The sequence below is a fragment of the Lonchura striata genome, chromosome 3, assembly GCF_046129695.1.
Source record: "Lonchura striata isolate bLonStr1 chromosome 3, bLonStr1.mat, whole genome shotgun sequence".
NCBI classification, from domain to species: domain Eukaryota; kingdom Metazoa; phylum Chordata; class Aves; order Passeriformes; family Estrildidae; genus Lonchura; species Lonchura striata.
The window spans coordinates 49753102-49770304 of record NC_134605.1 but is presented as its reverse complement, the minus strand read 5'-3'; the positions used below and the strand labels follow the sequence as shown (position 1 = coordinate 49770304).

The window sequence follows — 17203 nt, the reverse complement described above, 5'->3', positions numbered from 1 at the left end:
TTGTGTGTCTTGTGTCAGGCTGGAGCCGGTACATGTTTTGGATGCATAAACAGAATAATGCTTTTTTTGTGTTCTTTATCCCTCCCCCTTTTTCTGTGAGTATTTTGTGACATAAAAAGCAGAAGTTATACCAGTTGCTACCCGTAAAGAAAAGATGGAGTTTGATGCTGACAGTGTTTCCGCCATAAACTCATTTGTTGGGTTTTATGTAACTGAGTATTAACTGTTATCCAAAGCTACCCAGTTATACACTGTGCAGTGAACAGTTACACAGTTTGAAGCTAATTAGAGTTAGCATCGAGGACACAGATTTCCTTTGCTTCTTCAAAGGAGGTACAGCTTTGAAGAGTGTGGAAGAAATGTAACTTCTGTTCTGCAAACAGCTTTACAAAACAGTTTTATCTGAAATGCAAGGATCCTTTTTTTGACGGTATATTGCCTTGTCTTTAAGGTTGCTTTTTAGAGGATATAATATTTTAAAATGTCTTTGAAATTGACTCAGTGCAATGCTTTACTTGGCATTATACAGTGATCTTTTCCTGTGGGGATTTTCAGGGTTGTTTTGGCAGATAGTCTAAAACGTTATTTTATCTTTACTGATTTCTTACTGCCAGTCCCCCATGTCTGGACACTGGTTCTTGTGTACTTTAGATTAAAGATTCTGGTTTGTACCTACATTACATAAAAGTAGTTGTCCTGTTTCTGACTGGAGCTAGGAGCAGAGTCTGGGGAGACAGGCAAAAGAAAAATAGAGCAAGTAGAGGGTTCGTTCTCTTCCTGCATTCTGTTGATCACAGATGTATGAAAATGCCTCTGATGACACTATTGGTTTACTATAAAATAAACAAAAATCAAAAGAGGTCAAGTCTTCCAAGGTTGTTGATATCCGATAGCTGTCATGCTTCCATAGTAGAGTTTGGTGGGATTAGTTTTCCTTCTCCAAAAGCACACTGTAGTCCTTTTGATGTAAAACTGAATGTGTTCTTACAGGCAGTTTGGCATTTGAAAATTGGTTCCACTGCTAGCAGGGTGATGACTGCTGTTGTGTAAAAGTAAATACTTTTTCTCCACTACATGAAGAGTAAAAGTTGCAACAGCTTCCCTCTCTCTTCGTCTTTCAGTCTCCACACTGATTCAGGTATTTTTGCTGTCTCTGGAGTACATTCTGTATGAATTCTTGAATTAAATCCTGCTTAGCTATGTTAAACAGATTTTTTTTTCCCTAAAAGCTCCACTAAAAACATTTTTTCCTATGCATAGCATTGTAAACCAAGCCTGTTTTAATCTACTGTTTTTGTGTAGTTTATGCAGGTCATCAAATATAATGATTCTCATACCCTTTTTTAGCTGTCATATTACAATGGATTTAAACCAAAATATGCTCATTTATATTAGAAACTTGCTGGATGAGCAAAATAGGCATGTTCTATCAGATTTTGTTCTGTTGTTTGTATGATGCTTTTGTAATACTCATGGTACAAAGAAATGCAAAGTAAGGATTGAATTAAAAAATTGCTTTCCTGAAGAAGAGAAAAAGAGCCAACAAAGCAAGTTCAGTGGATATGCACTGTGTAGCAAGCCCATCACAAAAGGATTCCACTGGCCAAAGTAGTTATATTTCTGGGGATTTCAGTAGTAGATTCAGTAGAGAATTCACATTAGCACACAGAAACCTGTCTTTTCACTTTTGTTAGGAAAATAATTATATATTTCTATAAAAGCTTTCTGACAATAATGTCATTGGCATTAGCTCAAGGATGCATGGTGTGGGGTTTCTCTTCCCCAGCATAGTTCCTAATCATATTTAAACCACAACTCACCCCAATAAAAATAAATAAATTTTAAGAAAAAGAAAGAAATGCCTTTAGACATTCCATGTTTTCCAGTCCCTAAAGACTATGCTTTGTTGAGCTTCTAAACTTCTCTAGGCAACCAAGTCTTGGTTATCGTTGACCTAGAAACACAAATAAAGTCTCATTTCAGTGGACTAGGAAATAAGAAATGAAGTTACATAAGATGATTGGCGCTAGAAGACATATTAATGAACATCATTATGCCTCATTTTTTGTAATCTTTGCTCAATTAAGTGGGGTCTCCCTTCATGTCTAGTTAGATTTAGATCCTGTAGCATCTCTGTGAAAAACAGGACTTGCAGTTCTTGCTTCAGAAAAGACTAAGTTATTTCTTGAAAAATTAACTGTGTAAAAAAAAGAGTTTAGTTTTTAAGGAAAAGTATAGCCCTGTGATCTTTAATTTAAGAATAGCTTTTTAATGTCTTTTTTTAAGCAATCTGTGTGACAATGATCCTTACTTCTGCCTTTGTGCTGGAATACTTGATTCTTTTCTAGTGCACAAAGGAGGACTTTCAAAGTCTTCACAAGGTTGAGTGTGGCTTTTCCAAGCAGGCTTCAAAACATCTCCTGATTTCAAAATGCTGTTAGATGAAAATGGAGGAAATAACCTTACTGGTTTTGAACTGTAACAAGTTCAGAAGAAAGTCAGTTACCCTTCTTTTATAGTAAAGTGTGTCACAGGAATATACAGATGCAATTTGAGATTGTCAGTTTATTGGTTATCAGTTTTTACAGTGTCAGTGACACCTTTGTGTTTCCTTTCTCTAAGCCTGAGCAGCAGTGATACAGCATACTTCCTCCCTCTATCTCTTTGGCTGCACTTCTGCAAGTTACTTTGTTTGAGTGATGTTTTAGATGCTTATTTTATGTAATGATTGTCTATTAATGAATATTTGGAAGTGGGTGTTGTTTTCAGTGAGTAGCCATGAGCACATGCACTCCTCCAGAGAGCAAAGGGAAATTTTCAAGAGACAAGACAGTCTCAGTGAAAAAGTATTTCTGCACTGAAGCATTTATTTTGATAAATCAAAGGGAAAGTATTAAGTAAGCTAACATTTATTTGCCTCTGGTAAAAGATCACTAGCATGCATAGGCTAATTCTCTTTTGCCCACATGTATACTTTTAAATTCCTCTCAGTTTAGTTTCCTTGTGCATGCAGGCAAAGAATAGGAATTTGCTGTAGATGTGACTTCCAGGTCTACACTAACGTTGAACCCTTGTAGCTGACACCCTATTTGCACACTCTTTATTGACACTACAGCAAAAGAGAGCGCAAGTGGCAAATGGTAAACTGAGAGACAATTTAGGAAAATGCAGCCTTTAGCACTTCTCTTTGGCCCTTTTTGAGATGTCTATTTAGATTCCTCTATCAAAAAATAAATCTAAAATACTCAATATATCTGAGTTATGAAAGCAAACAGCATCCTCTTTTTTTTTTGCTTCCCTCCCACCCCCACTCATATTTCCTTTTCTTCCCCTATTCTGGTGTTGGTTGCTGTTTGTCACTGATTTATCAGAACATGTAAGATACAGTCTCATATTTAAAGTCTCATGTGCTACATGTGACTTTGTATCTTTAGGTCTCCTTCAATATTTCTCTTGCTACATAGATTTTGTATGAAGTAGTAAAAGGTAAATGCATGGTGGGTTGCACGGTCTCAAGTTAAATATTGCTCTTTATTTGACTATTTTCCTTATCAGATGGGGTAGACACATAAAATTGACTTTTACATAGAGATGTGTACAGAGACCAAAGCACTTTGAAAATTTTATGTGTACGTGTTCCATTAAATAGTATCTGACAGGAAGGAACAGTTTTTAAACATGCTGTGCTTATTTTCTTTCTAGTTCATTCTGTAGAGACAGCTGGCAGAGACTCAGTCACAACCTTTATCTGTGTGATCTTTATAAACAATTCCTCATCTCACTCTAAGTTTTCTTAATCATCCTGCTTATTCTTCCCATCCTGTTAAATGCCATGGATTATTTTTTTCCATTTCATTTTGGTGTATGAAAGTAACAGGAGTTTTTCAAGCACCGGGTGCAGAATAAAGATGAATAAGTAATTAAATGCTACAGGAGCTTCTGATTGGCACATAAGGCTACAGTGTGCTGAACTGATATGAGTTACAATAAAATGCATCTTTACTTCCTTGAAAGAGTGCATAATGAGACCTGATTTAAATATGTTCTGGTTTTAGGAAACATCCCATGTGTTTTCTTTGAAATTAGCTTTGCCTTCATCTGTTGGAACTATTAAGCATTTCTGTTCCTTGAATTATTCTGTACAAGTCTGTACAAATCAAAAGAGAAAAAGAGACTGCAAATTAACAGTGAGTAATTTTGGAAGTCCACTTGCTAGGCTTAAAAAACAATTTTAAGGTGCAGCTGAAGGAAATAAGTGCTTTCAGGATACACTAAACAGTGTAAAAATCACAATAGCAAAAGTTTTTTAGCTTTTAAATTTTTCAAGAGTGGAAAAGACTTCAGCTGCTAAGCATTTCCAACAGAAATTTTGTAATGCCCTGGTTTAGGCAACTTCCTTTAAAATCTTACAAGAAGATTTGGGTTTTATATTAGAAATCAAGTCATCTTTAATGAAGAGAGGGCAAATGTGTTTATCTTGATGTAACAGAGCAACTGGTCTATCTGTCTGTATTTCCAGAGTTCTAAAGGGAGTAACATATGTTTCACAGTCACTGAAAGAGGAACAGATCAAAATGGAGACTAAATCACTGGCTCATGGTTGAAAATCATGGAGGCTCCTCTGTTCTCTTCCCTGAGAGGAGGATTGTGTCAGTGGGGTCATGGGTTACTCCACCATAGTTGGCTAACTTGAGACCTCATACCTGCAAAATGAATGCTGCAGTGCTGATTGTAGTTATTGCTTTGTCTCAGGCTGCATAAAATATTTAAAGAGTGTAGTTTTGTAAGCACATGTCCATATACCAGTGGAAGACTTTTTTCAAAACAGGTTTTTTTAAAGTATTTTTGGCTAGTACTGTTTAGTATTGTTTATGAAAACAGTTTGTGTTGATTCTGCATCAGCATGCCAGATTTAAGTTTTCAGGATTTTTTTCCCCCTCTTTTATAAGAATCAAGAATGTCTAAAATTATTGTTGGTTTTTCCAAGACACTTGCACGTCCTGGTTGATGTAGGAAGTAACAATGGATTTGCAAATGCAACAGAACTGTGTAAACCATAGAAGTTGGATTGAATGGTCTGTCACCTGTCAGATTACTGAGGGAAGTGAAGCTTTAATTTTAAATCATTACCTAAAGTATACAGGAATTTTGCAATTTATAATTGTTGTATGAAGTGCAGTGGTATGAATTATTGCCGAAGTTGTGTACAGCCCCTTTTTTATGACCAATATAACTTTAAAATATTATTGTGCTTTATAAACATAAAAAAAAGCATAGTGTGGGCAAAATAAATGTTATCTCTGTGCTCAGTGTTCACTTTTTCATTTTGTATTCACATCTGCATGCTTAACAAGGCTCAAAAAATACTTGCATCCATGTGTTTAGCTTATTAGTGGGCAGTTTTCAGTGACAAGTTTTGAGATGCTTCTAAAGGTTTTTATTTTTGCCATACCTTCACCCATTGAATCTATACCAAAACTCTAGTATCAATTTTCGCTTAATTTTCTCCCTGAAAGACATAGCCAGCAACAGGAGGGGAATTCACCCTCCACTAAAAGCTGTGCTCCACTCAATGCCAAAAAATGCTTTAACTGTTTTAGTTCTTAATGACAAAAGGAGAATGAAGTAATATCCTTTTCTGCTGAAGGAGGCACATCCATTCTAAATAGCCACTGGAGGGGAATTTCTTGAAAAACTAAATAAACCACTACAATATGTGATTGTACTTCTTATTATAGAAAAATCTTTAAAATCAGCAAAATCAGTAGTGTAGGTTTTATGTTCTTTGCTGGGCTTTTTATGACTTACTTTTACTCTGTAGTGTTTCTCCAGGTATGATTTTTCCAATGAAATCTTTATTTTGTCCATTCAAGATAGATGATATTTCAGCTCAAGATCAGATTTATTAGTGTGTTTCTTTTTTTGTTTTATTCCAGAGGTATGCTAGGACAAGAAATAGTATTATTGGTGTGCTTGGTTATCCTTGCATTGTGTAGTCTCATTGCTCTTGTTTACTAGCAGAGAGACACAGAGAAATATGTTGTGTATTGCTAAGAAAAGGTTATGCAAGTCTGAGTGCATTTTTTTATACCTGTGGTATAAGGAAAAACCCAAACAAAGCATAATCTAGGAAGTCTGTGGTGTGCTCAACTCTACTGCTAAATTATTTTAGTAGTATTATTCAGTGTATGGTTTATTTCATGCTAAGAGAGTTCCCTTTCAAAAATATTGATAAGGATTGCCATGAATGACTTTTAGCTGAAGAGCTGTATGGGCCAAACTTTTAAAATCTTTGTGTTGTCAACTTCAATTTGAACTACTTCAATGGCAGGGATGTTGGAGAATTAAATCAAGGTCTCTTAGGTCAAACAAGATTGAAGTTTTATTGAGGGTCAGGAGGAATTGATGGAACACACTATGTGAGGATAAACAGGAGAGACAGAGCAAAAGAGATCCATCTCTAGATTGTTTCTAACTGGTGCAATTTATTAGCATACTCAAAATGTGACATAGCCTCCCTTTTCTTGTATGCTTTGGAAATATTTTGGAAGTTATATGGAGGGGAGAAAAATAATTCTAGAAATATTCCCTACTTCAAAGTGTATTAATTAGCCCCCTGTTTCTGACAAAGTTTTTGAAATTAAAATACGTTATATTTTACTGATGCATCCACACAGGTTCTACTAACCAAACGTCTTTTTTAAATGGGGAATTTTTCGAGCCATAAATACTGTCTTCCTTCTTTCTTGAAACAAATTCCTGTGTAGAGAATTCTTTAATGATTTATAAACTGTGGGTGATTCAAAGTGTCTTATTCTAGTGTGTGTAATGTGAAATTAAAATATTGATACATACTGTGAAGAACTGAAGAGATTCTTCAGGAATGTTGCTTTTACAATACTTCAATTTCTGTATTTATATTTTTTTCAATAAAGAAGTTTTTTAAATGGCAATTTTTTCATTACTTACTACATGTAGTACGTACTGAACCCTACAAAGAATATTATTGCTATTCAGAAGTATACAGAGAACAGTGTTCTGAGGAGCGTTTGTATAAATACAACAGTTAATGCTTACTGAAAGTTGGACTGTATAATGCAGGTTCCTAAATGTCATGGAGGTTACTGTGTTTTCAGTGCTTAATTTTTGTTGGGGTTATTTATTTATGTATTTATTTATTTACATGTTTATTTATTTATTTTATTTAGAGTAGTAGAATGAAAGGATTTTGAAAGGTGAGGAAGACAAAAGAATGCAGTAGGGGAGGAGGGAAGAAAAATGATATCATGCCTCCTGCTAAGCTAAAGTCAAGTTGAGGGCATTTTTTGTGATTGTTGCATCAAGAGACTAACTCATGAAAATGATAAGACAGCATTTGTAATGTTTCTATGGTATCTGTTTTTCAAACTTTCTGTAGTAGAACACTCATTTTATTATATAATGTTGTCAGCACTAACTGCTTTTTTTTTTAATCTGGAATGGGGCCTTAGCAAATTGTGACAGCAAATGAAGTCTTGACTAATAATATATTGTAAAAAATAAAATTAGGATTCTAATAATGTTTAAAGTATCTTCTTTTGTGGTTTTGTGTGTAGAAAATAATACAAATAAAACAGGAAAAGCAGTTTCCTTTGAGGTGGAACAGATTTATGCTTTAAGTTGGAAGGAAATGCTTCATAGGAAACATAAGTTATATTAAAAATATATAAATAAATATATATAAGATAATTATATATTTATTATATTATTATATATTATTATACGTATTTTATATATTTTTGTTTTTATATATATATATATATGTATATATATGAATATAACATAACTTACAACCTTTTTATAAAAAAGATTGGTAACACTTAACCCTTTAATAAAGTCATAAGTGCTGGAGAGAAAAATATCCTGAAATTTATTTCCAACACCATAAAAAAATCTTACATAAAAATAGATTTTTTTTTCTTGTGTATGAGTTTCAAAGGGTTTTTGCATAATAAAGATCAAAATATTTTTTTGAGTAATTTAAAAGATGGCTTTTTCAGAATGTGTTACCATAATAAAATTTGATGCATGTTTTCTAAATTTTAAAAATATTAGTAAATAGCAGACAGAAACAAGACATTTCATTTTCTGAGGAATGTTAACTATTTTTGCAATTCATCTTAGCATTTGTGAAATATTTTTCTGAAGTCTCAGTAGATGCAATTTGCTGTTATTCCAGCTATCAAAAAAGTAAAGTCTGATATAGCAATCTACTATATATTAGCAATCCTGTTGAAAGCAATAAACCATTAAATTTACTTTCTAATGGAATTTTAATGTGGTAGTTTCAGTTTATTAGGCTTTTTTTAAACTTAGCATCATCACGTTTCTTGTATTCCTTTTTTCAAGTCAGTTTCCTAAAAATTACCCTTCCACCCTCAATTTCTTGCTCCTTCTGTTTTGTAAAATTTGCATTTTTATCTTGCAGTCTGATTAATGTTTGCTATTACTCACTCACTAGGCAGGTCTGGTTGGAGAGATGAAAACAGAGAAAATGATATTGTTTACAAAGGCAAGTTACAAATGCATTCTTCTTTCCCTTCCCAAAAGGCACTGAGGCGTGAACTGAAGGATAAAGAGCAAACCGTTCTCAACGCTGTGGACCAGGCACGAGTCTTCCTTGCCAACCAGCCAATTGAGGGGCCTGAGGAACCAAGGAGGAGCTTGCATTCAAAAACAGGTCAGAAAATACTCACTGCTGGGGAGGGTCAAAAAAAGAGAGAAAGGACTTGCATGTCTCTAGTACATACTTTATATCCCAGTTACTTGCTCAGACCTCAGAATTTTCTAAATGGCATCCTGATGGCTTTTATTTCAATGTTTTAGACTCAAGAGTTACTCCTCTGTTTTGTAAGTTCTTACATTTTAATGGAAGAAGTAGAATCATCTCATCTGCCTTTTCCAATTTTTGGTTCAAAATACTAATGATAGTTCTGTTCTTTTTTTCTTAACACAATAATATACACACCTTAAATGTAGTCAGAATAGTACTTCAAGGATTCCCATTCAAACATCCATATGTCTACTGCAAAGTTTTACTCCACAAATAGAAATAAGCATATTTAGTCGTGTATCCCATTAGAAGTAAAATAAATCAGCTTTAGGAAGGCAGTCATTGCAGAATCCTAGAGATTTGAATATTAAGTGAATCATTGCTAAGGAATGGAACCACAGCTATCCTGGAAACTCTTTTTGCATAGTATTTGTTGAGATATTATTCTGTCAGAGACCTAAAGATGTTAATAATTTTTTTCCACTCCTCCACAAAATAGGAAATTATCTCTGTAAGTTATATCTGTGATATAAACTATAGCATTATGAAGCCTTACTTTTAGTTACACAAGAACTGTTCTCAGAAAACGTAATAATCTGCTTTTGCAGAGCTATCTGTTGCTATGAGGTGTTAACAATTTAGTGTGCTGTATAATTTACAAAATTACAGTATATCTGCTTTTATCAGGAGTTAGTTTATGTCCATACATCATCTTATATATCTCCGTTGCAAACGTCTTAAATTTTTTCAGTGGAAACAATCTCCTGCATCCATACTTGGTGTTATTTCTCTACAAAATTTTAAGTGGTTACATATTCCCTAGTTCAACTTTATCACAAAGTTTGAATATCTGGCGATTAAGGCAAATTAACCATTTATCTCATTGATTAGTGCTGCTGGTACCTTAGCTTTACTTCTGTTTTGAACTCCTGACTCCTGAAATATTCAGTTTCTCTTTACTCTCAAACCCATTTGCTTTATGGCATTTACTGTTTTAGTTGGTCTAAAGCAAAAGCAACCTTGCAGTTGAAAAGAAAGGATGCTCTTTGTGTATTTGTGCCTTCTTTCATACAGAAGCTTGAAATTGCAGGTTCTCTTCTCAAAAAACAGAACCTCTCAGTGCAACTGATGCCAGTACATAAAACCTTATTGATGCAAAATGTTCATTTTCTAACAGGATTTGATATCAATGATCTAGTCAGTGTTGATTGATGGGATGCAAACTGCCAAGCAAACTTCAGATGCATCATAAATTCTTGCTATCCAGTCTATTATGATGAAAATTGTTTTTATATTGTGTAATACCAATGGCAGTGAGAACAGTATAACAGGGAATTTGATGACCATGGTAAACTGCATTGGAATGACAGCCATGGCCTGCAAGTGATGTGTGCATGTCTCTGGTTCTAGTCATCATATCTGAAAACCAGTCACAAGTTCAGACTGGGAAGCCTCATATATGTGCACTGAGCTTCTTTTCCTCTTTCTACTTCCACTCAATATTCCATGGACTTTCTTTTTTGAGCATGTGATGGGTTAGTCTTGACTACCAGCCAAACTCCCACCCACCCATTTATGCCTTCCACTGCAGTGGAAAGGAGGCAGGAGGTGGGAACAACATGGGTGAGAAAGCTCATGGGTCAGGATGGGGATCAGATGAGTCACAGATGCAGATCCCATACAAATTACTGTTGTGGACCAAACAGGTTTAGTTTGGGGAAAACAAACTATTTATTGCCATTTAAAACAAATAATTAAATACTAAGTTGGTCTGTAGTGGGGAAAAAATCCTCACAAACATTAAGACCACAGCTTTCCTCCCGCCTTTCACAGACTCAGCTTGACTCCCTCATTCCTGTCTCTTTCCAGCCTTGTTGTGATGCCAGTTATGCTCAGAGAGGCAACAAGTGGCATGAGAGGGCGGGAAGGTGGTGACTCATGGTTAGCCTAGCAGTTTCTTTCTTCTGCTTCTTTCCTCTCATACCTTTTCTTTGTGTGCTGTCTCCGTGGGGAAAATCTGCCTTACCATGGGGTTGCTCCTCCTCCACTGACTTTGGTGTTTCCTCTGCTGTTTCTCCTGTTGGTTCCCTCCTCCTCCCTGATGTTTTCTGTTTCTTAAATACCCTTTCCCTGAGGTGCTGCAGGAGTGGCTGAGGGTCTCAGGTGTGCCCTATGGTGACTTGTCTGGAGTCTGCTGTCCCTGGCACTGGGCAGCCCCAGCCTCTTCTCCCAGAGACCCCTGTGAAGCTCCCACTGCCAGCAGTGGGTACGCACACCCTGTGAAGAACAGGCCTGCACTTTCTGTAGATTAATAGACCTTCAGGCCAAAAGCTGACTTTAAATCATTATGTCTGAGCTCATATATATAAAATGAGCTGTTAATTTTCACCTAGGAGTGAGTCTAGTAATTTTTTTTGACAACTATTGCCACCAGTCTCCAGACGGCTTAATATCTGAACTAGAAGACAGCCAGACACACACAATTTTTCTTCAGATTGACTCTTGTCATTGAAGGGTGTGAGCTTTAGTTTGCTTTTAAGATGTTAATTTTTTTGTTTTCTGTCAGGCCCTTGGTCACTGGTGTTCTCTGTAGTTGATTGAAGTTAACTTGTTAACTTCAATGAAGTCCACTTCATGTTGATAAATGTGGAGTGTGGTTATGGATTCTAAACTGACAGTCTGCTTTCTAAAAATATTGACAAACAGTCAACACTGCACAGTCTTGATTTGAACATTGCTTTGGCTGGTTCTATAATAGAAATAGCAAAAGTATTCTACTAACTCAAATTTGCATTAATTGGAAATCACCGTTTCTTGAAGTTGTTTCTTACCTTGTATAAGGGAAGGGGTTGTTCTGGGGGAATGGTTAGCTAATATGAAGATGATAAAGGTTGTGAAATTGTTTTCTATTTTCTTCAACCTCTGAATCTAATTTTTTTTTAATAAATATTTTTGATCATTTTCTCTGTCACTAGAGGTCTTGTTGCAAGGGCAAAGAATGAGACAGATTTAGGACAAAACTGATCAGAATCAGTTTTGAACTTGTCTGACTGAGACCTGTTTGAAGGACTTACTGTTCCATCCAAAGAGAACATTTGGTAACAGCATGCCTTATGATAACCCATTATTTTCTGTAATGGTATTGTTAATTTCAAACATGACAATAATGTAGTTTCAAGTTATGAGTAAGCCTTGTTTCTTCTTTCCCCATCTTCACCTTATGCTTCTTGTGTTTGCCTTCTACTGTACCAGAGAGAAACTGGCACAGACAGAGTTCTCTATTTTCCAGGAAACTGCTTTCTTAGTCAATTATATCTTCCATCTGTCTTTTTTCTGCTTTTGTTTTGCCATGTTTCTGTAGAGAGGTCCCATCACAAAAAAGCAAGCTTCGCAATCTGCCTGTATTTGAGCTGCCTCAGCGTCTGAATGGAGCTGATTTATAAGCCAGCAGGCCAGCTGCTGAATTTGATGGATAGACAGGTTAAAGAAATTGAAAATTTTTATGTTTTTGGCATATTTTGTCAATTCTCCATAGTATAGGAGAAAACTTTGCTCTAAAAATGTTAATTATAATTCTCTATGGCATAGTTACAGCTGGCTTCTTAATTCCATGTACTGTAAGGTTACAGGCCGTTGGAAAGACAAAGGAAAGCGGATTTCATGTTTTATGTCCCCAGGGTTCTATGAACTAATGATAGAGCTTTGCTGAAATTCTGTCCTTATATTTTCACTGAAGCAGTGGAACATCCTAGCAGGTCATCACAGGCCACTAGACTGATTCTCTTTGTAATAGTGAACGGTTCTGGCAGTGTTGTCTAACTACTTTAGGAACTTAATTTTCTTAAGACAATTCGATTCCTAGCTTTGAAAGCTGCTATTTGGTAGCAAAGGTTGTTGTGATAAACACAGCATTTAAAAATAAATACTTACCATATGTTATCTCCTAGTAATTGAATAGAAAGCCCCATAAATCACATCTGTGTTATAAAAGAAATATTTTAATAAGTATCAATGAATTGTATGTAGATACTTTATTTAAACTTGTTGCAGGATAATATCTGTACCTGTTTCTGGCATAAATAAAAGCTAAGCTTTTTTGATTACCACCACTGACATTTAGGTAAATTTCTGGGTCATAATTTTTCCTTTTTCAAGGAAGATCTCACTGAAAATAGGCAATTTATTCTTTTCTAATATATAACAGTTATATGCCAGGCAGCATTTCTATTCCAAATCACTTGTGTTTGTATCTCTAGCTTTTTTGCCTCTGGTGTGCAGTTGGACTGACTATGAAATCTTGACTGTAAATTAAAAGTGCTTATGAGAATGAAGAGGATGTAGCCCACTGGAAGTCAGTGGAATCATATCCAGAAACTAATTATGCTCTTTTCAACATTACTGCTTTTGTTTTAGTTGGAGCTCATTCATTCATGACTTTTAAGAGTTTCTTCCTATGATAAATGTTCATTTACCCATGACAGAATCACAACATACTTTTCTCTCTAATTTTCAGTTAGATCTTTTGGTCACCCTATAAGTTTAGTCCACTTTGGTAAAGCTTTGAAATTCTTCCTGTAGGGTCCATATGGTTGTCTGCTCAGAGCCATATTAGTAAAGTTCAAGGAAATTGTTTCCACTTGCTGAGTATTGTGAAGTGCAAACTTAGGGAATGTTAATGGAAACAGGCTGGCCTGAGTTCAATATGGTTAATTTTATTACTGGTTGATTGTTTGGGGGTTTTTTATTCATGAGGACCTTGGGATATAAACCTAGTCATATTCATTCCTGACTTGTAGGCTCTGTTGTGCCCCAGTTTTACCTGAAATTCGGGGTGTTCTCTATAGGTGGGAAGCGTGTTTACATTTAACTAACTGCTGCTTATTCTTACACTTCCTCTCCCCATCACATCAGGACTAAGTTTTCTGTCAAGGTTATTAGAAATTCAGACAATGCTTTCTCTGCAGCAATGCTAAAGACTTCATGATTCAATGATAGCCCTGCTTTTGGGTCTTCTGTGTAGGAGTTTGATAATGGGCCATTGTGCCTACTCTAATGCTCTGAAAGTTTTTGTCATGAGCACAGTGCTGTGTCATCCTTTGTTTTTACTGCAAAGATTGATTGAACCAAGGAAGAGACAGTGTTTGACATAATGTGAGAAGGAGGCAACATGAAATAATCTCCAGTTCCAGTATATTTGGTTAAGAATTTAACAGAAATGAGAGGAAATTAATGTAATTTTGGCAAGGTGTAAAAAGACCACTACGCTACATAATAAGGATTAGTTGGTTGATTGGAATGAGAACTGCTACAGCCAAATAGTTTTAAAGGTCTAAAATAAATTCTTAAGCAAGAAATTTCTTCACTGATGTTATCTGTATATGTAAGTGTGCAAGGAAACTATATGCTGAAAATTCAGGCCTGAAAGTTTTCCTTCTATGGCACTCAGTCTTTGCTAGAGACACAGAAAAGTTTTTGGAGCTTTCAGTGCTTTGTTTGTGACAGAAAATGTATAATAAAATCAAATTGGTTTTTTTCTTTTCAAGGCAGAAGACTTTTTTTTTCCTGACTGCAAGGTCAGTTAATATCTCCTCTCTGGTAAACAGATGGTCCAAAGAATATAGGCTGTTCTTACTCTCTGAGTAGCTGCTGAAGTGAAGATAATGTAATAAGTACCATTTAAAAAAAGGGGGTGGGAAGACACTGATGAAACTGATTGAGAAGACTTTATATTAAGTAGGAACAAAAGAGCAATGACTACTGTATAAAATTTTTTCACAGCAAAAAGGAATCTTGCCTTCTGGTTTGTGTAGGCTGGTTAAATGAATTCCAGACTAATAGAAGAAAAATCTTACTGTTAAGACACTTTCTTTGAGATTTACAATTTTATGCTATGGAACTAGTATCTTGGAGAATGTGATCTCTGCTTGAAAAAAAATAATGTGTTATTCATTAATAAATTGGGATTTTGTGATGGAAAATAAAGTTATACAAGATGTATTTCTCTTAAATTAATATATGCTGAATAGTTTATAGCTTATAAAAGCATATTTTTTTGCTCTATTTCCCTAGTAAATGTCTTTTTAGTGCAAGATTTACAAGCACTTCCAAAGCGTTTGAAAAATAAAGCAGTCTTGCAATGTATTAATATTTTTCAAATACAATATGTAGTAGATATCCTTGCACAATAACACTGACACATGGTCTTCAAACATGTTTTGGGTTTCAGTTCTCTTGGGATACTTGTATCGCCCCAGTCATTCTAGAATCTTTTTCCCATCCCCAGATAAGTGACTAGTTCTTCTCTGAGTAAAGCTGCCTTGTTTTAGCTGGCCAGATGAAGTCAGGCTATTGTCCCCCTCTTCTAATCACTGAATCATCAAGCTTGGAAGAGACTTTCAGGATTATCTAATCCACTTGTTAACCCAGCACCCCCATAACCACCCCTGAACCTATCCCCAAGTGCTACATTCAATTCATTTATTGCTGCAGCCACTTTTCTTATTGCCTCTGTTAGAGCAAGAAAAACTCACTGAATCTGCTGTGCCAATACATTTAAGGAAAGCCAAAGTTTTGTAAGATTTTCAGCTCTTACAATAAAGCTTTCCACATGTTCTTTGTCAAGCAGATGATCTGTTTAACTGGCTATAATCTACTGTAGACCTGGTCAGGTCTTACAACATTCTTTTATGCAGAATTGTTAGGTTTTCACTCTGACAATAGATAAAGAATGATGCCACTGCATGATGTTGGATCAAAATGGTGGATTGCAGCTTTGCATATATGGAACTTTGCCTTAGTCCAGTTTCTGGGTATAGTGTCTCCTGTATTCGGAGGCTTTATCCAATAGGTCTGTAATTTTCTGTCCCCTTTCAATGAAGCCTTACCTTATGTAAGATATTCCACCTCTGGATGCTCCCTTAATTTTCATTTATAACTCTTGCAGCTTTCACTCCTGAGGCTTGGTTGCCAAGAACCTTTAAGCTGTATGAAAGGAAACCTCAGCCTGTGAGAGAATCTGTAATATTAAATGCTGGTCTTTTGGTGCTGCTTGACTTCTAGATTTTTCACAGTCCCTTTGTTACTGGATTGTAGTGAATTCCCATTCATTCATCAATATTATTATTCTCAAAGGTGAATTATTCCCAAAGTACTTATGGTAACAACTTCTTTGATGTCTTTACATAGGCATTGTGCAGCTGTCCTTTTCTGTGTAAAAGAATTATTTTTTTCCTTGAAGAGGATTTTACTTAGAGCATGAGCTTTATTTATTTTCAAAAGAAATAAAGAAATATTTTCTTTGCAGATTTTAGGGTAAAGATCATTCCAAAATTATGTTGTATTATAATGCAGTTTATTCTACTGTAAAATGCTGTAAATCCAGAGACAAGGTGCAATTTATAAAAGCATAGCTGTGGTCTTCATCTTTGTTCTGGTGTGCCAGTATTGCAAATTGTAGGTTACTGCCACATCTCTGTATCCCACAGCTACATATGTTGTTCGTATCTCTTTGCATCTAGTTAAGCATTGTGGGTTTTCTCATGGTCATTTCATTCCAAGTTTCTCCTCTTCAATACCTTCTTGCCACTGCAGTGTCCCTAAGCCTGGGTACAATATCTACTTTTACAGGCAGAGTACACATAGGCAGTGCTCTCATGTAATAGCTTATGACACCCAACAAGTCAATTAAATATTAACCTAAGACACTTGGTAAGCTCAAAATGTCTTTTCTACCGCTCAGCTGCACTCTTTCTTCAAATGGCTCCCTCTTTTGAGGTCAAAACACACACCACAACCCACAGCCTGGGTATGTGTCTCCCTTCCCTTGGTGCTGTTGGCTCTTGTTGATTCCTCTTGGCTTCCACTGTGCTCTGGTTACCATTCCTCATTTGCCGTTTCTCCTACATAACCACTTCTCAGCAAGGTCCTTGTGATTTTGGCAACACCCTCTTCTCCCTGTATCAACAATTGTAATACAAATTATAATTGCATTGTGGGTCAACTTTTTGTTCATTTGGTTGGTGTTTTTTTTTCTTCCCAGATGGTGTCTGGATTGTCTTGTTGAAAACCCTTCTAGAGGTCATAGCCTAGCATATATCAAGACTTATATAGGCTAAGGTTTGAAAAAATACTTTTGAAGAAAAAACAGCATAAATACATGGAATTGGAGGGCAGAAATTCTGGTTGTGATCCAGACAACTCCCTGTTACTTTTTAATCTGGAAAAAAGTGACTTCTCAAGAAATTGGAGTGTATTTCAATGTTTTATTTTGTGTTAATTACTTACAATACCCTTTTCTGTATTGGGTGCTATGGGTCAGCAATTGCATACAAAGAAGCATAGTAGGGTAACTTTTGCAGCCATGATTGTGCATTTACTTTGACATTCATCTGG

At 35.6% G+C, this 17203-nt stretch overlaps 1 protein-coding gene across 3 annotated transcripts in view; it reads left to right on the top strand.

Annotated features, from left to right (window-relative positions):
• Window positions 1-17203, top strand: part of UTRN (utrophin) — a 305876-nt gene that overhangs the window by 208817 nt on the left and 79856 nt on the right. For all 3 annotated transcript variants that reach the window (XM_077782132.1, XM_077782130.1, XM_077782131.1), the window contains one exon: window positions 8590-8719. In XM_077782132.1, the coding sequence (XP_077638258.1) occupies window positions 8590-8719 (130 nt within the window). The remainder of the gene's footprint in view (window positions 1-8589; window positions 8720-17203) is intronic.